General features: G+C 47.1%; 1 protein-coding gene across 1 annotated transcript in view; it reads left to right on the top strand.

The window, feature by feature from the left end:
* The window catches only part of Cux1 (cut like homeobox 1), a 305,159-nt gene that overhangs the window by 170,002 nt on the left and 109,632 nt on the right, over positions 1-25,525 (top strand). Inside the window, 1 exon segment of the mRNA XM_028894394.2 lies at positions 6,341-6,419. Coding sequence (XP_028750227.1) covers positions 6,341-6,419 — 79 coding nt within the window.

The following is a 25,525-nucleotide window of genomic DNA, read 5'->3' as shown; positions in this document are numbered from 1 at the left end:
CTATGTAGCCAAAGACCGCCATGGACTTCTGATCCTCTTGCCTCCACCTCCCTAGTGCTAAGATTATAGGCTTGTACCACCGTGACCAGTTGATAAGGTGCTGAGAATAGAACCCCGGGATTTATGCATGCCGGAGCAGCATTCTACCAACTGTTTTACACCTCAGGCATCTATTCCTTTCTGGGAATGCTTTTCTGTATCCATTCCATGGTTTTTCTGAAGTAAAAGTATTCTGCTAGGTGGGGATTATGAACCTCTTCACACTGTGTTTTCACGGAGGGAATGAAGAAATGAATGAACTAGTGAGGCAGGCCGTTGGCCCCTCCCACCTCTCAGGAGTCTGCTCCCAGCAGTCTACTGCTCTTGGTGTTTGAGCAGTCCTCTGCAGTTCTGGAGACTGCAGGCCTACAGTGGCACCTCAGTGGTGACAGGGGCCTGCAGACGGCTCGGAGAGGACGCTAATTACCAGTTTGATTGCCTGCACCGGTCCTCCTCTGGCGTTTGCCCACACCTCTGCTGTGGCCTCTCCTACCATTTCATTCTTCATGGCAACATCTTCTTTCAGAGTTTTGCTAAAACACGCTTTCCTCACCCAAAAATAGACAGACGACTTGGGCTAGCAAGATGGCTCAGCCCGTAGTGTCACTGGCCAGCAAGCCTAATGACCTGAATTTTATCCCCAGAGCCCACATGATGGAGGGAGGGAGGAGCTGACTCCTGCACAAAGTTCTCTAGCTTCCACATTCAAAACCCGAAGGTTTTTGTTGTTACTGTTTTTTGTTTTGTTTGTTTTGTTTTAGAGAGAGAAAGAGAGCCTTTTTCTCTTGCAGCTTACCTTGCAGTTCTGCTTGAGCTTTATGGAGACTGGAGGCAGCTAATCCATGTAGACAAGGATGGTCTTGAACTGTTCTCTCTGCCTCAGCTCCCAGGTGCTAGGACAGCAGGGGTTGTGCCACCATGCCCAGGACCATGGAGAAAGTTGTTCCTGCTACTGATACAAAACATTGTTGTCATAGGTCGTTCCTATACATTGTCTATATATAATTCTTGGCACTTCAGCTGTACTGTCAACTTTGGAATAAAAGAATCTTAGCTCCCTAAATTAATCCAGCATCATAAGGAATTAACAGCCCAATTACTCTGGAAACATTACTTTCCTTTTGAACTAGCATAACACAGTGTTTAATACAAACAGTCTTCGATACAGACTCAGAACTGTCAAGTAAAGTCAAACAAACTAGGCCTGTAGCTTAGTGGGTAGAGAACTTGCCTAGCATGCACAAAGCCCTGGGCTCCATCACCAGCACTGCATAAACTGGGTGTGGAGGTGTACACTGTGATCTCAGCACTCCTGTAATGGAGGAAGGAGGATCAAAAAAACTGATATCAGCTGGATGGTGGTGCACACCTTTAATCCCAGCACTCCAGAGGCAGAGGCAGGTGGATTTCTGTAAGTTCGAGGACAGCCATGGCTATATAGAGAAACCTTGCATCGAAAAAGGAAAAAAAAAAACAAAGCAAAACAAAAAATACAGTATCACATTTTGCTACATGTCAAATTCAAGGCCATTCTTGGCTACATTCGTCCCTGACTCAAGATAAGAAGACAAAAGGAAGAAATGTGAGGTGGAAGCCTCAGGTCATGTTCCTGGAGGTGGGTTGGAGGTCTCATTTGTAGAAAGATCGGTAGATGTATGTGGTGGGAAATTGTGTTTTCAGTAGTTGTGGACAGCCAAAGGCTATCATTACACCATGTCCCAAAGAAACAGATGCTTATGCCACAGACAGCCCTTTTCATATTAACCAGCTTTGGAATGATTTGAAGACAAACTCCTAAACCATCAGCTTTTCCCTGCAGATGAAATAGTTGTTCACTGAGTGTGGGTTCCCATTCTCAGAAAGAATATGGGAGCTGCAGCAAGGATTGTCTTTTTTTGGGGGGGGGGTCTCCTGGAGTAGGGGAGTCTGGTCTATAGCCCTGGCTCTGTGGACAGTCCGATTCCCTATGCTGGTGGGAGTGGCCTCAATTTATAGGTGGATGTGAGCCCAGCCCCAGGGATCAGTAGAACATTCCAATGAGGCGCCTTCTAGGCTGAGTGGAAATTGCTTGGTACTCCCAGGAACAGGGAGTGACTGGGTGTGGCTGGAGGGGGAGGCGTGGCAGGAGATGAGCCCCAAACAGAACAGGAAGCTTGTGGAGCAGGACAGTTTTTACGGGTGTCCAAGGCCTGTGTGATCTCATGGTCCAACCTAGTCCTGTCATCACAGTGGTGCCTCTGTCTTTTCTTCTTGTTCATTTTGCTGTTATGAGGTGGAAACAGTAGATAGAATTGCCACCTCAGGCCCATCTGTACACAAAGGAGCCATAAAGTATAACCTGGGAACCTGATTCCACACTCTGCCTTTAGACCTCACCCAAAGAGCTGCCATGCCTGTGTGCCACCGCCTGGGCACATAGTGACAGACAGATAAGGATGGGCTGGATTGGGTTTCTTTCTGCCTCCCTCTTTGAATTATAAAGAGTCCACACAAGAGGACTATTCCCTTCATAGACACCTGCAGGCTTGCTCTTACAGGGAACAGAGTCACTGTCACTTGGTCCTTCTCTGGTTTGGGCACTGTTAGGTCACTTGACAATGCTAAATCACTTGCTTGCTCAGCCTGGCAGGTGGGGTTTGCCACCTCTAGCTGCTGGCAGTTCTGGTCAGTCAGTCAGCCCCAAAGTTCTAGCACTTCCTCCCAACCCTGCTCTTCCCTGAAACTCTGCCAGCCAGAGGGAAGTCTGGACTAAACTAGAGGAAGTGGGCCTGGGCGTAGATGCTCTGCCCTGCCTGGGGATGCCCGAGAAGGCTCAGGCAAAAACCTGGAAACAGAAAGGACTGCAACTTACAGCACTGGCTGTGAGCAGTGGACAAGAACAGCCACCTAGGAAAGATGGCTGGGGTCAAGCACAGAGCTCAGGACAGGTGCCAGGGGCAGAGGCAGAATCTCAGAACGGCCTGATTATTCCAGACCATTGGGAAGGCTTACCAGGGAACTACTGGAGCTACCTCAGCTAGAGCCTCAGTCTCTCTTAAACCTCATGAACTGGGGTAGAGCTGGTAGAGCATTTACCAAGCATACATGAAATCATAGGTTCGACCCCCAGCACTGAATAAACTGGACATGGAAGCACATACCTGTGGAGGCAGGAGGGTCATCCCCAGCTACGGAGTGAATTCAAGAGTAGCCTGAACTACATGAGACCTTGTCCTGGAAGGAAAGACAGAAGGAAAAAAAACTTCATATCTACTTACTTCATGGCTGACTTAAACCTGCTGCCTACCCTTGTCGTCTTGGGACTGGACTTGGACTTGCTGCGTTTGTGGAGGAGTCAAAGGAAGGAGCGCTTAGAACCACAAATGCGGAATTTGTCTCCTGACATCGTCAGAGTGGCTGCGCCCAGAAATGATTGCCTCGCTGTCCCGAGACAAAAGGACAGGGGAAAGTCTGAACAGGGCTGGTTCCTTTTGGAGAAGATGTTAGTGGCCGACGATATTCCTTGGTCTGTAGAAGCAGCACCCAGCCCCTAGCTGCCAGTCAGTGAGTGGTGGTCTCCTTCGTATGTCTGCGAGGAGAAAACTGTCCGGGTGTTGCACAAAGAAACAAATGGACAAGGTGAAAGTAACCCGACAAGGCAATTTTATAAAAAGTGTGAGGCATAACCAAAACCCATGGGGCAGGAAATTCGCCCAGTTTTTATTCTAAAGCAAGTGGTGATTCTGTATCATCTCATTGGTGAGAGCATGTCTGTGCCCCCCCCCCGCCTTTTTACTGTGGTGTGTGTGTGTGTGTCTGTCTCCGCCTGCACATGTGTTTATGGGTGTATGTGTGTGTGTGTCTGTGTGTGTGTCTGTGTGTGTGTGTGTCCACCTGCACATGTGTTTATGGATGTATGTGTGTGTGTGTCTGTGTGTGTGTGTGTCTGTGTGTGTCTGTCTGTCTGTGTGTGTGTTCCCCTGCACATGTGTTTATGGGTGTGTGTGTGTGTCTGTCTGTGTGTGTGTGTCCACCTGCACATGTGTTTATGGGTGTGTGTCTGTGTCTGTCTGTGTGTGTGTCATGATGTGTGTGTGTGTGTGTGTGTGTCTGTGTCTGTGTGTGTGTGTCCCCGCCTGCACATGTGTTTGTGGGTGTGTGTCTGTGTGTTTGCTGAGGAGGGTGTATTTAGATGTGGTGGGTATATGTGCAGTGGGTGGAGGCCAGAGGACGATCCAGAGTTGTTTCTTAGCCCCTTCTCCTCTTTCCTTTTGAGATCCTCACTTGGTCTCCTGCTAACTCCGTACTCACCAAGCAGACTAGGCTGGCTAGCCAGTGAGCTCCAGTGAGCTCCAGTGAGCTCCAGTGAGCTTCAGGGATCCTCCTGTCTCCACTTCCCCCTCACTAGGATGAGAAGCCCACCACACTGTGTCCTACTTACTTACATAAGAGTTCTGGGAATCAGACTCAAGTCCTGTGCTGGCAAACTGACCACCCTAGCCATCTCCCCAGTCCCGTTATCAAGGTTCAGGTGCACAGAAGTGACCTCAGTTACCTGTGTCACCTCAGGACCTGATGTCCAAGTAAGGCCATGTGCATGGCTGTGAGGAGTGAGGACTCATTTTTGTTTTGTTTTTGTTTGTTGGTTCGTTTGGGGGAGTCTTTTTTTCAAGACAGAATTTTTCTGTTTAACAGCCCTGACTGTCCTGGAACTCACCCTGTAGTCCAGGCTGGCCTTGAACTCACAGAGATCTGCCTGCCTCTGCCTCCCAAGAGCTGGGATTGAAGGTGTGTGCCACCATGCCCAGCAGGGATGAGGACTCATAGGTGGTTCTAGAGCTACAACTCAGCACACTCCCTTTTAGGCATATAAACAACTTCCATGGGGAACTGGAGGGACCAGGACTCTCCCTGCATCCTAAGCTTGGTCTGCTGCAGGAGAAGCCACTTTAGTAACCCTTAGTAAGAGTACCTGGGAAATACAGGTGCCTCCCTGACCTGTACTGAGATGGATTCTGGAGCCAGTGTGGGGATCTAGGCTCAAAGGCAGCTAGGTTCATAAGAAGTCCATCCTAGAGGCAAGCCAAACATGGTATTGGATACCTTTCTCAGCACTTGGTGGTAGAGGCAGGGGGATCTGGAGTTAAGTATCACTTACGGCTACATAGTAAGTTCAAGGCCAGCATGGACTACAGGAGACCCTGGAGAGATGGGGAAAGGGGATTTTGCCTTGTGGATTATTTTGGGACACTGCCCCCTCAAATTACAGTTTTATTTTTACGAAGGGAGAATAGAGTCTGAATTTAACAAGTGACTTGAGATGGTGACTTTGGAGCGTGGCTCGTTAGAAGCTGCTGCTGTCTACAGCGTCGCTGCCTGTCCTGTGTTAGACCTCCTGAGACCAGGGAGGCTGTGTCCCCCACTCTCCAGCGATTCACCCTCCTTTCTCAGATGACTCTCAGCCTTTAACAGACCGTTGCCTGGCCCAGGCGAGAGGCCCTATAATTAAGACCCATCTTCTGCCTCTTTAATGACACAGGAGAGAGAGCGATCCTGAGTAAGGCAGCAGGAAAACTGTAATTCCAGGTCCTCTTCCTGAGCTGGTGCGAATTTAGTGCGTGTGAAGTCTTGCTGCTCAGGAGCCTGGCAGTTGTGTGGTGGGAGGTAAAAGGCATAACAAGGAGCTCTGATTTTGTGACGCTCCTGGGATCAGTGTGCGGCCTGCCCGGGGTTTCCTACTTCACCTTCCTGTGATATGTGGACATTGGCTGAGAGAGACGCGCTCACCTGGGTCAGTTCCTAAGACACACCACAGACATGGAGCCTCCCCAGTGCCTGCCGGACCCCCGCAGTGTCCTTAACTTACTCTGGGCCTCACACTGACTCAGTGTGCTCCAGTTCCCACTGGCCACTTCTCAGTGCCCTTCCCATGGTCCTGGGATGACGCCAGAAAGAGTCAAATGGTCCTCCAGTCCCAGCCTCTCCTGTGGTGTATACCAGGTAGAGGTTATCCTCCTCCATGTACAGGGATGGCCTCTTGGGTTCTGACCCCACTTGCCCATCCAGTGTCATGAGTCCCATGTGTGCATATCTGTGCTCTCTCCCTAAGACCCTTGCTGACTGCCCCATGTCCGTGACTTGCTATAGCCTTATCCATGGGATCTCTACTTTTATTCCACAACTAGAACATAAGCAAATATGTGAGGTAGGAGGACTAGGCATTCTAGGCTACCTCAGGCTATATAGTAAGAGCCTCTCAGAAAGAAAAAGCAAATGAACTCCCAGCACATTTTGAATTCTCTCCTGCCTCCTTTCCTTGCAGATTGATGCACTGAGTAAAAGGAGCAAAGAAGCAGAGGCAGCCTTCTTGACTGTGTATAAGAGATTAATTGATGTTCCAGGTAAGTGACGGGGAGACTGTGTTTGCTCAGGTGTGACTGCGACTGTTACTGTTTTGAGTTATCCTAAGGTGAACGGGTCACCCAAGCAGCTTCCCCTGAAAACCAAGGGGTTTGGAGAATGTGAATTCTATAGAACCCAGACTTTGGGTAAGCAGGAAAATGGAGTGTGTGTATAATCCCAGGCTCACTAGCTGATTCTTTTTGTAAGCACAGAAGCCCATGCCTGTGGCCATGTGTAAGTTTTTGCTTGCACATCAGACAATTTTTACGATAAGCGTCAGAAAAAGTAAAAAGACTTTATTGCTTTGTATGTGCTTTTCTTTTTTTTTTTATTTTTTTTTTATTTCTTTTCCGTCTTCATGTGCTGTATGGCAGCTGTGTTTCTCTCACTTTTTTTTTTTTTTTTTTTTTGTGGCCTGTTTTTTTTATTGACAATCAGAGCAATTTGACATACAGACTGTCCCACAGCAGCCATGCCCAGAATTTCTGTGTAAGGGGAAATATAGAATGGTGGTCAGTGCTCTACAGTAGTCTCCCAAGTGCAGGTGCCCCCTGCAGGACCTTAGGAGGGGTGCTGACAGCACCCCTGGTGTGCTTCACCCCTCCGTCACGGAGGCTCAGGGGTGCCTGGGAAGTGTCTTTTCCTGAAGGGTTAAAGCTGACAGCCCGTTCACTGTGACGAAGTAATTGAGAAGCATCTTCTTTTAAAGGCATGCATGCAAGTTTAAGTGCTCCTGGTCAGGGCTTCCTCACGGAGATGGCATCCCAGTCCCTTAGGGCAGTGTGGCAGGTTTCTCGTTCCTCAGCTTCCATGTGATTGAGAATGGTTCAGGACAGATGGACATGATCACATGGATCCTGGCTCAGTCCTGGAGGGAAAGTCACATCTTCCTCTGCTGACAAGGAAAACACAGCACCTCACACTGCAGTCAAGTTTGCCCTGTTTGGTAATTGTGCCGACATCCCCTGTGTTAGACCTGCCTTGACAGACAGAGCAGAGACTTCCCTTTTGTACCTGTACAGTGAAGGACCTGGTCTACAGCACTGTGTTCACTGACAGCCACCAGTCAGTGCCACCAGAAGCTTGGCTCTTCTCTCTTGGAGCTAAACCAAAAAGGAATTCTCTGAACAGAATTCCAAACAAGGAATTCTCTGATCCAGTCTCCTTCCATGGGATTTGCTGCAAGGTCTCAACTGTATTGCTTTTCCTCTTGGATCTCAATTTTCTCTTCTGTAAAATGGGTAGGATGTAGAAATGACATAGTAGTAGAGAATACTTTCCCATGTTCCATTTTTTATTGCCTTAGTTGTTTATCATGCTCTAAGTTCTAAATTCTGACCTTACGATTTTCTGTAAGAGTTTGTATGTTATTATGGGTTTTCTGAAGGCTACGCCTAAGACCCACAAGGAAGCTTCTGTATTATAAATGGATTATTTGGTGTTCAGGGTATACTGCACATCCTGGTTTGCTACTCTATTGATGTAATAAAACAGTGACCAAATCAATTTGGGGCAGGAAAGAATTTATTTGACCTTCATCACAGTGCATCATTGAGAGGAGTTAGGACAGGGACCTAGAAACAGGAACTACAGCAGAGACCGTGGAGGAAAGCTGCTGATTGGTTTACTCTCTATAGCTTGCTCAGCCTGCCTTCTTGTACAACCCAGACCACCTGCTCAGAGGTGGCACCACTTCCAGTGGGCTGGGCCCTCCCACATCCATCACTAATCAAGAAATACCCCATATAATTGCCCGCAGGGGCAATTCTTCCTGTGGTTGCTCTAAGTTGTGTCCTGTTGACAAAAAAAAAAAACTAACCAGCACACTGTTCCTCAAGTGCTAGAAGTTTGATGAACATCTCCTGCATTTTCTTTTTTCTCCTTTTATTTTACTTTTCAGTGTTGTGGGTTGGACCCCCCAGAACCTTGTACATGTTATCAACTTGGTTCTCTTATGTGTAAGACATCTTAGACATGTTTTCTCTGAACCATGGGATGTCCACACTGACTCCCGGGATGCAGAATTTATAGGAGAAGTGCAGACATTTCCATACCATTCATTCTCCAAGTGTTCTCTCAGTTCCTCCTGCTCAGGAGGGTTGTTCTGCTCCTGCCGTCACTGCAGGATTCCACAGGATTCCACAAGGAAGGGAGTTCCGGATGAGAGCCGGGGCCTGTCAAGCTGGGGAATTCTTACTCCGTGTTCACCAAAGACCTTCTTTCATTTTGACCTCAGCTCCCGTTTTCCTTTTCTTTTTCTTTTTCTTTTTTTTTTTTTTTTTTTTTTTTTTTCGAGACAGGGTTTCTCTGTGTAGCTTTGCGCCTTTCCTGGAGCTCACTTGGTAGCCCAGGCTGGCCTCGAACTCACAGAGATCCACCTGGCTCTGCCTCTCGAGTGCTGGGATTAAAGGCGTGCGCCACCAACGCCCGGCCAGCTCCCGTTTTCAAACTGAAACTATGTTCTGTGCAGAATGGCATTTGTACGCGTTTTCCCCAGTGAAGTTTCCCAGCTCAGGAATCACTTGGCAGACTGTTGGATTCTTTATCTGAAGTGATTTTCTGCCTCAATTTCCCAAAGAACACAAACGGATTGGTTTTCTCATTGAAGTTATATTTTTATATATAAAGACCTTACATATTTTTATAGCTTCCATAGTTATATTGGGCTGGAGAATTTTGTTTATTTTTACGTGTATTTATTTGTTTGTGTACGTGTGCCATGCATGTGTGTCCACCAGAGAACAGCTTGTCAGGGTCCATTCTCTTTCTACCATGCAGGTCCCACAAGCCCCTGTACTCACTGAGCCGCCTCAGCGGCCAGGTTTGCTCCTTGAGACAGGGCTCTACTGTATATCTAAGGATGGCTTCCAATTCACCACATAGCACAAGTTAATCTCTAACTCACCACAATCCTCCTGTCTCAGTCTCCCAGTTATTAGAGATAGAGGTATGTGCCACAACGCCAAGCTTGAGCTATTAGCAGTTCTCAACCTGTGGATCATGACCCCTTTGGGGGTCGCATATCAGATATCCTGCATGTCAGATCTTTACATTAGGATTCACAACAGTAACAAGATTACAGTTATGAAGTAGCAATGAAATGATTTTATGGTTGGGGGTCACCACAACATGAGGAACTATATTAAAGGGTCACAGCATTAGGAAGCTTGAGATCCCCAGAGCTAGAGAATTAAAGCTCCCAGTTCACACTGAAGACGGACTAAATTAGATTTGCTCTGTTGGAGTCAAGAATGTAGTTTGATTGATAAGTGTCTGTCTAGCATGCATAAAGAGTTGGGTTCGAGCTGTAGCTACATAAATCCAGGAACTGCGGTAAAACCCAGCACTCAGTGGGCAGAGGCAGGAAGATCAGGAACTTAAGGTCATTCTTGGCTACACATCAAGTTCAAGGCCAGCATGGCCTACTGGAGAGTCTGTCTCAAAAAAAAAAAATTATGTTTTGTGTATCGGAGTCAACTAAAACACACCTGCATTCCAGGTAGGTCATTCCCCTCGGCATGCTAGACGTGCTGTGGGCTGACAGATCTGACAAGTTACTTAGGAAGCTGGGCCAGCGCGCTCCACCTGGGCCATGCAGGCTGGCGATTGCTTAGATGAGGTAATCATGTGGCTGAGGCTTCCAGGAAAGCCTGGTCAATAGCGCCTCATTTATTGACAGCCACCCAGGCAGGCAGGGGTCCAGGAGCCTTCATTGTCTGTGGGCTTTAGGCTGCAGTCCCGTAGCAGACAGACGGACCTGTGGACATTTTGAGTTCTACTTGAGAGAGACAGGAACTCACGTTAACAGGAAGCTTGGGGAAAGCGCCAGGTATGGGTACGCTGTGGCCCAGTGCCAGGAGCTCAGGCAGGGCAGGGCTGCCAGCCCCAGGAAGAGCTGGGTCTGGAGGTGGCTGGCGCCAGCCACCATGCCGCCTGGAGCTATACTTCTCCGTTTCTTCTTGCCCCTTGTTTGTGGGGTCTGCTTACGGCCAAGGTTTATTCTCTCACTCTGTGCCCACCAACAGGCACCCAGAAAGTATGAACCAGGCAGTTTACAAAACCCTTCAGGGACCCTGAACGGCTTTCAGCAGCCACCGAAGTGGCGGCTTCATCTCAGTCCAGCTCTCATTCCCAAGGGAAAGCCTGAATGGCCAGCTCTCTCCTGAACTGTCCACTGGGGTGGCTAATGGCCCCTGTCCCCACTCCAGGACCACCGTCCTCTCTCTCTCTCGTCTGCTCACCCAAGGACCATGTGGTCACCTAGTCCTCCTAGCCATTTACCAGTAGGCTATGTCTCTGTCCCACCTCCTGCCACCCCTTCTTCACATTGCAGGCGCCCCAAGCACAGCTCAGTTCACCTGTCTCTAGACCTGCAGATTAATTTATATGAGGACCCCACATGCTCAAATGTTCTATCTTGTCCTAACACATCTTGCTCTGACCTCACGGTCTAGGTCTATATAGTCTAGGTAGACTTAGAATTCACCATCTTCCTACCTCAGCCTCCCAAATGCTAAGATCGCAAGCATGTATTGCCACACTCAGCCTCCTGTGCCCCTCTCTTTTGAGACAAGGTCTCATGTAGCTCAGGGCCACCCTCAAACTTTGATATGTAGCTGAGGATAACTGTGAACTCCTGATCCTCCTGCCTCCCCAACCCGAGTGCTGGGATTGCAGGTGTGCACCACCATGTCTGGTTCGTGCAGTGGTGGGATTGATCCCAGGGGCTCAAGCATGCTAGACAAGCAGTCCACCAGCTGAGCCCCAGCCGTCTCCCTGCTGGTATAGCTATGGTGTACACTGCATAACAGTGTGTTAGTCAACAGGGAACACATAGACAGTGGTGTTAGAAGACTGTCACCTAGTCATTTCCTCCCTGCCTTAGCTTCTGTAACATTTCTTCAGAAATAACACATCCAGGAACACATTTCTCAGAATCTGTCCTCATAGATGCATGATGGCACTTGGTAACTGGGTTCTTTTGGAAGGGACACGCCAACAATGTGGCCTTCTTCCTAATCATTTCCCAGGCATCTACCCCAGTGTCTGACATGTAGTAGAAATTTGGTAAATATTTGCCCAGTGAATGTACAAATGGATGTATCAAATCATTTCTTCCAAGTGCTGTCTGAAGCCAGATGGGTGGTGCTGTATTCCCAGAACTAGGGATGTGGAGGCAGGTGCTCGGAGTCTAAGGTTATCCTCATGTCTGAGGTGGCTTCACTGTAGGGCAATATGAATGACATGAAACCGTGTAGGGTCAACTAAACACAGTATGTCCTCAGTTAGACCTTAGTCAGTGTATACCTGCTCTGCAGCTTTCTTCGTCAGTGTATACCTTGCCCCTGTGATTGGCACCTCCCATTGGAATGAGCCCCCTTGAGTATCTGAAGTATCAGACAGCATCCACTGCTCCAGAACAGATTGTCTTGCCACTGCCATGGAGTGGTTTAATGGCTCTCTGAATTTTCATTTAGCTTTTATGTCAGTCTATAAAGATTTTCATGGCCGCAAAGACATTGACACAGCCCTTCCATTCGGGGTCCAGCACATGTGCTTGGCAGGTTTTTCATCCTGTGGCTTTGATGCCTGGCACCTGCATTTGGTTGAACAGCTGTCCTGCCTGCATCCCAGCTGGGATTTCCCTATACCTTGCCTGCTCACCTGCCCCTGATCCCCAGCTCCAGGGATCAGACATCTCTTTCTGGCATCCACAGGCATACACACACAGATAAAACATAATTCTAAAGAGACCTTGCTTACTCTAGGGTTTCTATTACTGCAACAAAGCACCATGACCAAGAGCAAGTTGGGGAGGAAAGGGTTTCTTTGGTTTTAACTTCTACATTGCTGTTATCACCAAAAGGAGTCAGGACAGGAACTCAAGCAGGATAGGAACCTGAAGCAGGAGCTGATGCAGAGGTCGTAGAGGGGAGCTGCTTATTGGCTTGCTCCCCATGGCTTGCTCAGCCTGCTTTCTTGTAGAACCCAGGACCACCAGCCCAGGGATGGCACCACCCACCATGGGCTGGGCCCTTCCCCCATCAATCACTAATTAAGAAAATGCCCTACAGCTGTATCTTATGGAGACGGTTTCTCAATTGGAGTTCCTTCCTCTCTGATACTAGCTTGTGTCAAATTAGCATAAAACCAGCCAGCACAGACCCTGTCTCCAAAAAAACAAAAACAATCAACTATCAACAAAAATCTCAGCATGTTTGACTAGACCTTTATTGCAAAATAACCTTAAGCCATTATTGGTCATTATCTCAGCAGTTACAATAATGTGGCCTAATATTTCCTTAGTGACAGAGAGATTTTTTTTTCACTTTTCTTTTAAGATCTACCTGCCTCTGCCTCTGCCTCTGCCTCTGCCTCTGCCTCTGCCTCTGCCTCTGCCTCTGCCTCTGCCTCTGCCTCTGCCTCCCCAGTGTTAGGACTAAAAGCATGAACCACCGGGTCCAGCTGAGGGATGATTTACTTGAGTCAAGTTTTCACTCTGGAACTCATGATCATCCTCCAGCCTCAGCCTCTCTGGTGCTGAGATTACAGGTGTGTGCTGCTGGCAGTACCTGCCGGAGTCAGAGCCTCAGGCTTCCCCCAAGAAGGCATTTCACTCAGAGTCACATCTGAGGGCCCAGTTTAGTTTTTCAGTTCTTCATTCATTATTTTATAGTTTCTTTTTTTTTTCTTTTTTTTTTTTTTTTTTTTTTTTTTTTTTTTTTTTTTTTTTTTTTTTTTTTTTTCAGTTCTTCATTCATTATTTTATAGTTTCTTATTATGTGTGTGCTTGCATGCACATACCATATCACATGTCTGGAAATCAGAACCTTTAGAAGTTGATTTTCTCTTTCCACTATGTGTGCCCTGGGGATCAAACTCGGGTCATGAGGCTTGTCAGCAAATACACTTTCCTGCTGCACCGTCATTTATTGTTTGAAACAGGGTTTAATGTAGCACTAGGTGTGTAGGCAGCACTGGCCTCACATTGCTGATACTCCGGCCTTAGCTAGCGCTAAGGTTCTGAGCATGCCTCACCATACCTGGCTAATTTTTTTTTTTAATCAGTGCACTTTTCATTGAGATTTATATGCGTTCTCTAAAAGTTCACCTCATGAGGACAAGTGTCATAACCAGTTGCCAGCATTGTGACCTGATAGGAGTCCCCTGGGTGGGGCTTCCCTCTGCTTCCGCCTTCCTATTCTCGAGGCTGTCACCCCTCTGTATTTGGGTCCATGTCTGTGGGCAAAGGCAGAGTTTCAGGATGGTCTCTGGATGCCAACAACTTCCCAGTGCACAGAGCACAGTCTAAGATGTCACCTAAACTCTGCCAGCACCTCCTAGCAGTCCATCACATGGAAGCCTGGACTAAACCCCAAAAAACTCACAGGTGACACTTCCACTGCACACACACTTTGATCAGTAGAGAAAATATTTCACAATCACAATTTGAGTGAAACAGCTCGTCTCTAACTGACGGTAGAAGAAATAAATGTCTCTGCTCTTAAAGGGTGGCCCTCTCCCGTAGCTGGAATATTATGGAATGACCTCCTTTTGAAGGCTCTGCATAGCAGGAATTTTCCCAATGGCATGCATAATCTGCCAGTCATTAACCTTGAGTGGGTGACTTGCTTCAGATTTTCATTCTGCAATAATGTGTTTATTTGCATGGTTGGGAGGGGACAGCATACATAAATCAGCAGAACAATCACTTGCCGTCTAACTTTCTCAGTTGTTGTGCTGCCTGGTTTTATGTCAACTCGGCACAAGATGGAGTCATCAGTGGCGGGAGTCTCCGTTGAGAAGATGCCTCCTTTAAACTGGTCTGTTGGCAAGCCTGTGGAGCATTCTCTTAGTGACTGATGGGGGCAGGTCCAGCCCATTGTGGGTGGGGCTACCCCTGGGCTGGTGGTCCTGGGTTCTCTAAGAATGCAGGCTGAGAAAACATGGAGAGCAAGTCAGTAAGCAGCACTCTTCCATGACCTCTGCATCAGCTCCTGTCTCCAAGTTCCTACTCTGTTTGCGTTCCTGTTCTGACTTCCTTCATTGATTAACAATGATATGGACGTACAAGCCCTTTCCTCCCCGAGTTGCCATGGTCATGGTGTTTCACCACAGCAATAGTAACCCTGACTAAGACAGTTGCCCTTACCAGCATCACAGGTAAGAGCAGGTACCTGCTTACTTGTAAAGTACTCGTAAAGCTAAAACATGTTGGGATGTCTATTCTGGAAAGTTCTTGACGCAGTAGTTTTGGGGAGGTGCATGTGCACAAGTCAAAGTAGTGTCCTTGAGCATATCAAAGTCTGACAAGCAAATAAGGCGCTACCTCAGGCTGTCCACTTCCTATATTAGCCCCGACTGTCCTGAAACGCCTCCCAAGAACTAGGTTTGCAGACCTGTGTCACCGCACCTGGTTATCAGTTTTGTGATAGTGACGCACCCCTTTAATCCCAGTGCTTAAGAGGCAGAGGCAAGTAGATCTATCCCTGAGAGTTCAAGGACAGCTTGGTCTACAAAGTGAGTTACAGGACAGCCAGGGCTACACAGAGAAACCTTGTCTCAAAAAAAATCCTTAGACTTGTACTGGGGAGATGGCTTAGTTGGTAAAGCACTAGCCGCTCATGCAGGAGGACCTGAAACTGGGTCTCCAGCATCTACTCACAAATCCAGGTGTGGTGTGGGTGTGTGAGTCTTTCACTTTCTGAACAGCCAGCCAAGTGAGCTCTCGGTTCAGTGAGACCTCACACACACACACACACACACACACACACACACACACACACACACACACGAATACTGCACTCTTACACTGCATAGACGTAAGAGTCCTTGGACAGGAGGTGAGGCACCACGTCGGTGAAGCCACTGCCACTTGTTTGCTGCTGCTACGACTCGGCCTTAGCCGCAGAGCTCCTTGGGAAAATCTCTTTGCAAGCTGCCTGTCTTCTCCTGGCTTCCAGGATTCCCATGCAAGCATCCTATTTTACTCCTGACTCAGTAGCAGTGTACTTCCTACCTACAAGGCCCTTTCAACTCAGAGACAGTGCCTGGGAGCATCTAAGATTGAGGGCCTAGGAAGCACATTGCCGGCACTGTAAAGCATTCACCACCTCACGAAGCCGTCCAGCCCGCGGTGTAAGAGCTGCCTCAGCCTCCTGACTGCCTTCGGAAACAGGCCTGTAGTTTTGGAAAGCACCTGTGTGGTGGCTACTTTTCTCGTCGCTGTGACAGAAGCAACTTAAGGAGAGAGGGTTTGTCTTGGCTCACGGTTTGAGGAGGAGAGACGTGGCGGCAGGAGCGCGAGCAGCGGGTCACATGGCATCCACAGTCAGGAAGCAGAGAGAAGGATGCTGGGGCTCAGTACACTCTTCCTTTCCATTCAGTCCAGGACCCCAACCAGGAAATGGGTCTTCACTCCTCAATTAAATCTTTCTAGAAACACCTTCACAGTCCAATCCAGAGGTATATTTTCATGTGATTCTAGTCCAGTTAAACTGACAGTGAAGATTGACCCCCACAATATGGCATAGGTTCTCTGGAGCGATGAATGAGATCTTCCTAAAAAGAACTCCTTTGAGGGTTATTCTATTCCCAGAACCAGAAGCCCCAGGCTGACCTCAAACTCATATAGCTGTTGATAACCTTGAACTCCTGATCCTCCAAACTCTACCTCCCAAGTGCTGGGATTACAGGGTACACCACCGTGCCCCATTTATGCAGTGCTGGGCTGGGGGTCGAATCCAGAGCACATGTGTGGCAAGCACTCTGTAAGAGCTACAGGCTCAGCTCCAGGTCTGCTTTTTAATGTTCCTCCACCAGGGGGAAATGACCATCTAGTCCTTTGTGCTGTTACCTTCTGGTGAGGACTCGTCATAGATAAAATTGGAATCTTCCTTTCCAGTCCTCCTTTCCTGTTGGCCATAATGACTCCTCGGGAAAGCCAACAGGGTCTGGTGTGTCGGTTAGAACTGCCTCTGGGTTTTCAGGCCACCGTACCATTGGTGTGCTAGCATTCAAGGCTGGACAAATATGGCTGCCTCTAGTCTGGTTCCAGAGGGCTGGTCTAGTTCAGGTGTTCCAGGTCTCCTAATGTTGGCAAACTAGGCCAATGCCCCTGACCTTTGCAGAGTGACTTTAGTGGCTTGAGACCGCAAGATTCCCCTCACAGGTGTCTGTCTGTCTGTCTTCCTGAGACATTTTCATTCATATTATTAAGAAACAAGACAAAAAGGGAACGGAACTTGTGAGGAGCAGTGCAGCTTGGGTTATAGGCTCCTTGGACTGGAGCTGGTCCTAAAGCTGCTTCAAGAGACAAGAAGCAGTTACATTTCACACTGGAGGAACTGGAAACCAGACAGGAGACAGCTTTTTTCCCCACCCTTCATGACTAGGACACCAGACAGACTTGGAGCATCTTTTATCTCGGGGCCTTGTTACATGCTGTTTACAGTGATCAATCAACTACGTACTCTTATTTCATTGAGATGGTCTCATGAAGTCCATGCTGACTTCTGCATCACTGTATGCCAAGGATAGCCCCCTCCTCTAGCTTTCACCTTCTGAATTCTGAGATTGCAGATGCACACCACCATATCCTGTTTATGTGTGGTTGGGCGTGGAATCCAGGGCTTCGTGCATGCTAGGCAAGGGCTCTCCCTACGGAGGCATATCCTCAACACCCAAATATAAACACTTTCAAGAAGTGAAAGTTACAAGGTGGATGCCTGCGTCCATGCCAGCAGCTTCAGCATGCTATCCTCATTCTTGGTCCTGCCTACCCCAAGCCCTTGGCTGTACTGGTGCATTGAAAACTCCTGAACTGACCCTGGGAATCCTTGGTGTGCTTGCACACAGGGGTGCGTGGCCTCGTCCCACCTGTTCCTCCCCACCCCTCCACCCCCAGCCCAGCCATGACTGGGGTGGTCCTGGCATGCTGGGTATCTAGACAGCTTTTCATCGGTTGCTCATCAGCATGCTAATTGTCATATAACTAATTATGCCCTGAATTCCAGTTGATTTTCTTAATGAGACAGCTGGGTTAATTATGTAATCGTATGATTACATTAGCCCAGAGTGTCCTGGCAAAAAGTAGAGTCTGCCTCTCTGTGATGTCATTGCTGGGATGATGCTCATAAGAAGCACATTCATCCTGGAGCTGGTGGGAGGGACAGCCCTGTGTTGTCTGCAGAGCTGTCTGCGCAAACATGGGCCCAGGGTTTAAGATGGGACTTCTAAGACCTCACAGTACGGGGTGGATCTGTTTGCCACAAGCCCAACTGCCATCTCCAAGTCTTCCCTGGCATGAACAGTCCCAGCCAGATCTGAAGCTGGCTTGTCATCCTGGTAGCTTCAGTGAAGCCCTTAGTAATTCTTTATTTACACTGCTTCACTTTATTGGGGCTTGCCTGCTTCTCAGTAGTGATCAGAGAATCCCAAACAAAATGTTTGTATTAAAGTCCTGGAGGGCCAGGGTGAGTGGTTTGACTAGAGTGTATAAATGGCCCCAGACTGGCCCAGCATTGTTTTCCATTGTGCCCCACCCCCACAGAAGCAGACGTTCCTGAGAGGTCCACCTCTGTTGAGTTACCGCCCAACCTGGTCACACTGGTGTCCTGGTTCTTCCTCTGCCAGGACTTCCTTCTCAGCATCAACACACTTTCCTAGATGACTTCTGAAACTCAGCACATGTCATGCAAGAGTCTTGTGTCCTCACAACTAATAAGCGCACCTCCAGAAGCTGGCCCCCATCTGAGCCCCTCTTATCACCCCTGCCACCACCTCCCTCATCCCTAGTCCAGTGACCCTTTACTCCCTGGGCTCACCATGCCGACTGCATCCTACTGGCCACTCTTGGCGCACACCCATCAATCCAGAGCACTGGCCAGAGATCTTTATGTATCTTCAGGCTGACCTCAGAGACTCACCTTGTAGCTAAGGATGACCTTGAATTTCTGATCTTCTGGGCCTGGTTTGTGTGGAGCTAGGGATTCAACCTAGAACCCCATGTGTGCTAGGCAGATACCAACTGAGATATAGCCATTTATCTCAAGAGTAAAAAATTTGAGATTCATAGCCCCAAGATGTTCTTATTTTATGCATATAGTATGCATGGACAATTATAGTAGTGTATTTAAAAACTCTACATCACATTCTAGAAATAGAATAAAAAGCTTCAGCCAGGCGTCATAGTTCATACCTACAATCCCGGTTCTTTGGGAGCCGAATGCCGGAGATTACAAAATTCAAGGCTAGCCTGGTCTACAAAGTGAGTTCAAGTACATCCTGGGCAACTTAATGAGACCCTATGTCAAAATAAAAAGTAAACAGAAACTGAGGCTGCAGCTCAGTGGTAGAGGGCTGGCCCAGCATGCATCCAGTCCACAGCACCACACACGGTGGTGAGGAGTAAAAGGGAAGGAAAGATTTTATTAAAAACATAAAAACATGTTCTACTTGAAAATTAGACGTGTGTATATATACATATAAATTGTTTTCTATGGTGTTAGGCATTGAACCCTGGGCCTTGTATGTTCAAAGTAAGCATTCTAAGTCCACTGAAGTGAGCATTCTCAGTCCACTGAAGTTATATGTTTGTGTGAATGATGAGTGTGTGCATATAGAGACCAGAGATTAACCTTGAGTGTTATTCCTCAGGAGCTGCCTGTCTTGGATTTTTGTTGCTTGCTTGCTGTGTATTTGTTTGTTTGTTTGAGACTGAGGCTTGCTAATTAGGCTAGGCTGGCTGGTTGGCCAGCAAGCCCCAAAGATCCTCCTGTCTCTGGGCTTACAAGTGTTCATCCCCCCTCCCCTCTTCCTAGCTTTTTACATGTGTTCTGGTGCTCAAATTCCTCACCAACTTAACCAACTGAGTGCCTTCTCAGCGTGTCCCTGCTTGATGGACATTGGAGTTCCTTCCGATCTGTGATCTCTATGAATAAACGATTGTCACCTGGACAAGTTGTTTGGTTTGAGGGCTTTTCATTTTGAGGCAGGGCCTCACGTATCCCAGACAGGCCTTGAATTTGCTACATAGCCAAAAATGGATTGCTACATAGCCAAGGCAGAATTCTGATCATCCTGCCTCCACCTCCTGAGTTCTGGGATTATTCTGATGAAACACCACACCTGTTTATGCAGCACTGAGGAGAGAATCCAGGGCTTCCTCCATGAAGCAAGCACACTATCAGCTAGGCTATCTCCCCGCTCCTCAGCCCCTGCTTTGATTTTTTTTTTTTTAAAGGCAAATATTCCTGCTAGGTCATTGAACTTGATAAGAATTACGCTGTTTTTTAAAATAATTGATTCATTTTATCCTCTTCAAAAAACAGATTTCTGCTTGCTCCATATCTACTCTGGCATTTGTTATTGTCTAATGGTGATGTTTCCCCCGATCACCACCTTTTGATCCTTAGATCTTTCTCTACATTTCTTCAATCTGTTGCCCTCCTCCTGCCTCCTCCTCCCCCGACCCCCACACCCCTTTCCTTTCCTTTGCTTGTCTTTTTGAGATAGGGTCTTGAGCTAAACTGAAATTCAAGATCCTCCTACTCATCCTCCCAAGTGCTGATATTAGAGACCTGAGCAATTGCACCAGCCTATAGATACCCTTTATAAAGTTGAAGGAGTTCCATCTTGAATGAGCACTGAATCTTGTCAGCTTTTTGTTTGTTTTTGTTTTTCTGCTACCATATAGCTTCTTTCTTATTGTCAAAGCATGGTTTAAAAGGGGGGGAGGGTTTCAAGTGTTATACCAATCTTGCATTCCTAGGATAAACCTCACTTGGTGTGGGCCTGTGGCTCAGTAGAACATACTCACCTGAGCGCACAAGGCCCTGGTGCGATCCCCAGTTCTACCTAATGAGCGAGTATATACACATACATGCATACAAAACTGGCTGGAGCAATCCATTAGCGCTTTACTAAGAATTCTTGTCTTTAAATTTGTAAGGAATCTTGATTATAGTTTTTTTGGGGGGGTTGGGGGTGAGCTTGTTTTTGTTTTTGTGTCGTTTTTGACCAGAAGGCAAGGCTCTGAGCTGAGAAGTGTTCCCTCTTCAAAACTGCCATTATTTCTTCTTTATACCCCTTCGTGAAGTTCAGCTCTGAAGCCATCTGGGCCTGGGACGGTTCTTTCTTTAACTTCTTTTTTCCTTCACCAGCCTTTGGCAATTTTATACATGTATATAAACTTTTTGGCCCTTTGCACACACCGTACCCTCTCTTATCCTCTCCCCTTTAACTCCCCTTCTTCCCAACAAGTTCCCCCTGGTTTTCATCATCTTTTTTCCTGGTTTTGTGACTCACTGAGCTTAAGTAGGACTGCTTACGTGCCCGAGGATGAGACATTTTTGTCGGAACTTCAGGCAACTGACCGGAGACTGCAGCACTGAAGAGAACTCCTCCTCCTCCTCCTCCTCCTCCTCCTCCTCCTCCTCCTTCCTTGGCTTAGCAACCATCAGCTGCCAATAGTGCTCCTCGATGGCAGGATGATAGTGGGCCTGGAACTGCAGTTTCCATTTCAAATTCAACTCAGGAAAAGATAGAGCACTAGTAACATTTTTTTAACTTCTTTTTGAGTCAGATTTGATCATTTCCTTTTTTTTTTTTTTTTTTTTTGCCTTTGTTTTATTTACATGTGTGTACATACTGGGGAGTGTGTATGTGGAGGTCAGAGGTCAGTCTAGTGTGTCATTCATCAGGGTCTCTCACTGGGATGTGGGCTCTCCAAGTAGGCTAAGGTGACTGGCCAGCAAGCCCCAGGGGTGTTGTGTCTCACTGGCCACCAGACCTGGCATTGTATATGAAAGCCGGGCATCAGCATCAGGTCCTCATGCTTGTATGGCGGGCACTTTACCCACTGAGCTGTCTTCCCTCCCAGCCTGGGTTTTTTTTAAACAATTTGTCACCATATTGACCAGTCTGGCCTCGAACTTACATAGATCTGCCTATCTGTGCCTTCTAGACTGCTGGGATTACAGGCATGGTACACCACACCTGCTCGGGGAAACTCTTCTAAATTTACCGAATTTATTGGCATGATGGTAACCAAAGCATATTTATCATCTTTTTTTTTTTTTTTTTTTGGTTTTTCAAGACAGGGTTTCTCTGTGTAATTTTGGTGCCTGTCCAGGATCTTGCTGACTGGCATCATTTTTTTTTTCTTTTAAACAACAGTTACTATATGTCCCTGGCTGGCCTGGAACTCAATACATAGACTAGGCTAGCCTCACACTCATTCACAGAGCTCCACCTGCCTCTGACTCTCAGTGTTGGCACTAAAGGTATATTCTGCCATCTGTGGGATGGGCCATTAGTGATAGCGCATGCCTCTAATCCCTGGAGTCCAGGAGGCACAGATAGGCAGGTCTCTATGCATTAGAGGCCAGCCTGATTTACATACTGATTTCCATGCCAGCCAGGGCTACGCAGTGAAACCCTGTCTTTAAAAAAAGAGCATGTATGGTCACATTTATTCTTTCATTTTCTGATCTTGGGATTTGTAAATTCTAAGTTTTTTCTAGATCAGTCTGGCTAGAAGCTAATCAATTTCAATGATTTTTTTTTCCTTAAGAACCTGCTTTTGTTTGCATTGATTTTTTTTTTTCTTTTTGCCTTTTCAGTTTTATTGCTCCCCAATCTCCTTTGCTTACTTTGCGTTTGATTGGCTCCTTTTTTATGTTCTGAAGTGGAGGTCCAGAGCATGGTTTAGTCCATTGTGGCCAGAGAATGTGCTTTGGATGATATTTGTTCTTTTGAATTTATCGAGACTTGTTTGCGGCTCTGCTGCCTATTGACGGATGTCCCCTGGACATATGAAAGGAACACTTGTTGTGCAGCTCTGTAGGCCACCAAGGTGGTTGACAGTCTGTGTTCTTCAGGCTTTTGCAGCCAGGCTGACTGTTTGCTGGCTTTCTCAGTGGACGAGCCCTAGCCTTACATTTTCAAGACTCTGGGTTCCTTCCCCAACACCACAGGGTAGAATTACTGTCTATCAGTTTATGTTATTAATAAATGTGAATGGAGATTTGAAATCTGTACCCATTACTAAGGATTTTTTTTTCTTTTTCTTCCTGTCCTATCTGTTTTTGCTTAGTGTATTTTGGGGTGTATACCTCTAGCCTCTTGGCAAGCCTTAGAGAGCAAGGTGTTAGTCTTGTTTATCACGTATCCCTTTAGTACCCTGAACCGCCCTGGTGTCCTTATCATTAATATTATCAGCTACTTTTGGTGGTGATGGATGGTTCTGGTCATGCCCGGCAATGAGCTTCTGACTCCCTCTCTGTCTTTATTAAGGCAACTACTTAAATATCTCTGTCTCCTCTTACTAAAAATAAATAAATAAATAAATAAATAAATAAATTTAAAAGAGCCCCTCTTTGCCCATTTATATGGAACCCATCTTCCAGTCATCCGATCTTTAGTGTGGCCAAGTTTTTTGTTTTGTTTTACTTTTGATATTTGACGTACCTGGGCTACCTCTCCAAAGAGGCTGGTTCCTGCTGATTTGGCTCAGTATCCCTTGCAGTGCCCAACCCTGGCCTTTCCCAGATCATGTAGCCACTTAGGAAATCCTTGTTAAATTAGTGCATGAAGAGACAGTGTAATTGAGGTGGCTGCTGGCTCAGGAAGTAGCGTTCTTAATTAGCATTTTGCATACCTGTTGGCCTGGCCAGCTTCCCTTCCCATCCCTGTCCCTGGGGGAGATGCCAGCACCTGACACATCACAGCATGCCCTCCCCCAGCTTCTGCAGGGAGGACTAGAATTAATGAGCTAATGTTACCGCGCTTAGCAAAATGTGCTGAATAAATCCAGGTGATAGGGTTGTTTGTTATATAATTATGCTGTTTAAGTCCTGAGTTGCATAACGAACTGCACACTACCTCTGAGCGTGCTTCAGGAATTAACTTATCAGATGATCATCGTAAAATGTTTTTTGAGTTTGTCATGGTGGGTGGATGGGGATAGTGGCAAAGCATGTTGGGTTGGAGGCTGGGCAGGTGCCTTACAGAACTTTACATGGTATTCTTTTGTCTATGGGTGTGTTCTGTCTCCTCCCTCAGACAATTCCGTAATTGAACTGCTGAGATCGGAGGCTTCTGACGTACAGCCTGAGACCTAACAATGCTTGTGTGGAGTTTAAACGGCATTGGAAATCATTAACGAGACAGAAAGCTATGATTTCCCCAGCTTAACATGCAGGTCGGGGTTTGGCCTGCTGAAGTTCATTGTCTTGGTCTCCAGCTCAAACATGCTAGGGCTATTATACCATCATGTGGTAATTAGCCGTTCCTTTAATACACATAATAAAAATTAAGCCTAAGAAGTACTTTACCAATGGCTTTTACATATCCCAAAACAGTATTCCAATGCTGCGGGCTTTAGTCATGCAATGTACCGTCATAAAGTTGGGAGTCTAATGCATCAAACCATTAGAACATTGAGTTCCTTTCCCATTCTGTAGCCAGTTTTGCTACTCTGACATTAACTTTAATACTGTTAAATTAAATATAGATGCCATAATGAATAATTACAAGAGTGCCAGAACTTCCATTTACAGCAGGGCATGCTGAGAATTTGTCTAAAGGCTTAGTTGGTTACTATTTGCTTCATAACATGTGTGTTCTCTTCATATGTTACTGGATTGCTGCTGAATGGCAAGATGGAAGCTATTTTTTCATCAGAGACAGACACACTGGGTCCTGGCCTTTAAATAGGAGCGGCCTGGAGGAGGCTGGGGCCTGGAGGAGGCTGGGCACGGCTCAGTCAAGTGCTTGGCAAGCGTGAGGGTCCGAATTCCATCCCCAGGACCCGTGTGAAAAGCTCCTGGGAGCTTGTAACCCCAGAGCTGGGGAGCTGGACGCTGGTGGGTTCCTGGGCCGTGCTGGCCAGCCGCTCTAGCCTCCTTAGTGAGGAAGGAAGGAAGGAAGGAAGGAAGGAAGGAAGGAAGGAAGGAAGGAAGGAAGGAAGGAAGGAAGGAAGGAAGGAAGGAAGGGGAAGGAAGGTCAGATTGACCCAGGCCGGATGAAAGGCACTGTCTCGACAAGATGGAGAAAGACTGAGAAAGGTACATGTACACATGTGTATAAAATGCAGCCTTAGATCTTGAAAAGCCACATTGGTGCTAGCAGTTGTGCTAGAAAAGGCAACGTCAGTGATCATTCGTAGAGTTTTTTCCAAGTACAGCACCTTCCCCTCTCCACCCCTGATCTGGATCAAGTTCAAATTGTCCTTCTATATAAAGGAGGCTGGGGACATTTCACTCATTTCTTTCAGTTCTTTTTCCCAGCCTGAAGACACAGAGGCCAAAGAGTGATCCAGGTTTCCTGAGAAGATACTGCAATTAAAAAAATACCTGTGATGCTTTGAGAATTCCATTCTTCTTGTTATTGCCACTCCTGCTTAGCAGAACTATGTTCCCAAAATAGCTCTAGCAATCTAACATAACATAAATATTTTAATGCTGATTGAAATAATAATGAAAAGTCATGAATGAGAAAGGGAGACAGGCAGGGACTTTGTATATAGGCCACATAAGTACCCAGTAGGCCTCAGATTCACATGATGTACAGTGTTGGTGTTAAGCCCCAGTGCAGGGCTCCCTTGGGGCTGCAGACTCCAGCTCCACACATCCTAATGACACGTGGAGTAAACTCTGTAAACACATAGACATCGCAGAGAATTCCAGACTCTGGTGAAACAGCATTCGCAGAGCCATGGTGGGCCAGCCCTTGCTTCCAGGAACCAGGGGTGGTCTGAAAAATTAATGACCCTGGCATTGGAAAATTAAGTGAGCTCTTGAATATATACCCTCACTGATCTGCCATGTGTGCTGTTTAGCATTCCTTGAGAGGAGACTAAATCTCCACAGCCATCCCCAAGCGAGGCTGGCGCCCCAGCCAGAAATAGATTCGGTAATCTTTCTAAGCCCTGTGACTTGGGTATTCTACTCTCAGAATTCCAAAGGGTGTGTTCCCCTGGGGCCCAGCAGGTGGGTTGTAATTGCCTCCTAGACAGAAGGAAAATGAAGATCAAATTGACCCAGAGCATTTAGTGTCTGTCTGTCTTTCTTCTGCTGAGAATTCATGGGAAAGCCAGAGGCCA

This window comes from Peromyscus leucopus, chromosome 23 (genome assembly GCF_004664715.2).
Source record: "Peromyscus leucopus breed LL Stock chromosome 23, UCI_PerLeu_2.1, whole genome shotgun sequence".
Classification (NCBI taxonomy): domain Eukaryota; kingdom Metazoa; phylum Chordata; class Mammalia; order Rodentia; family Cricetidae; genus Peromyscus; species Peromyscus leucopus.
Note: the sequence above shows the minus strand (reverse complement) of the source record. Positions and strands in the feature narration are given on the sequence as shown.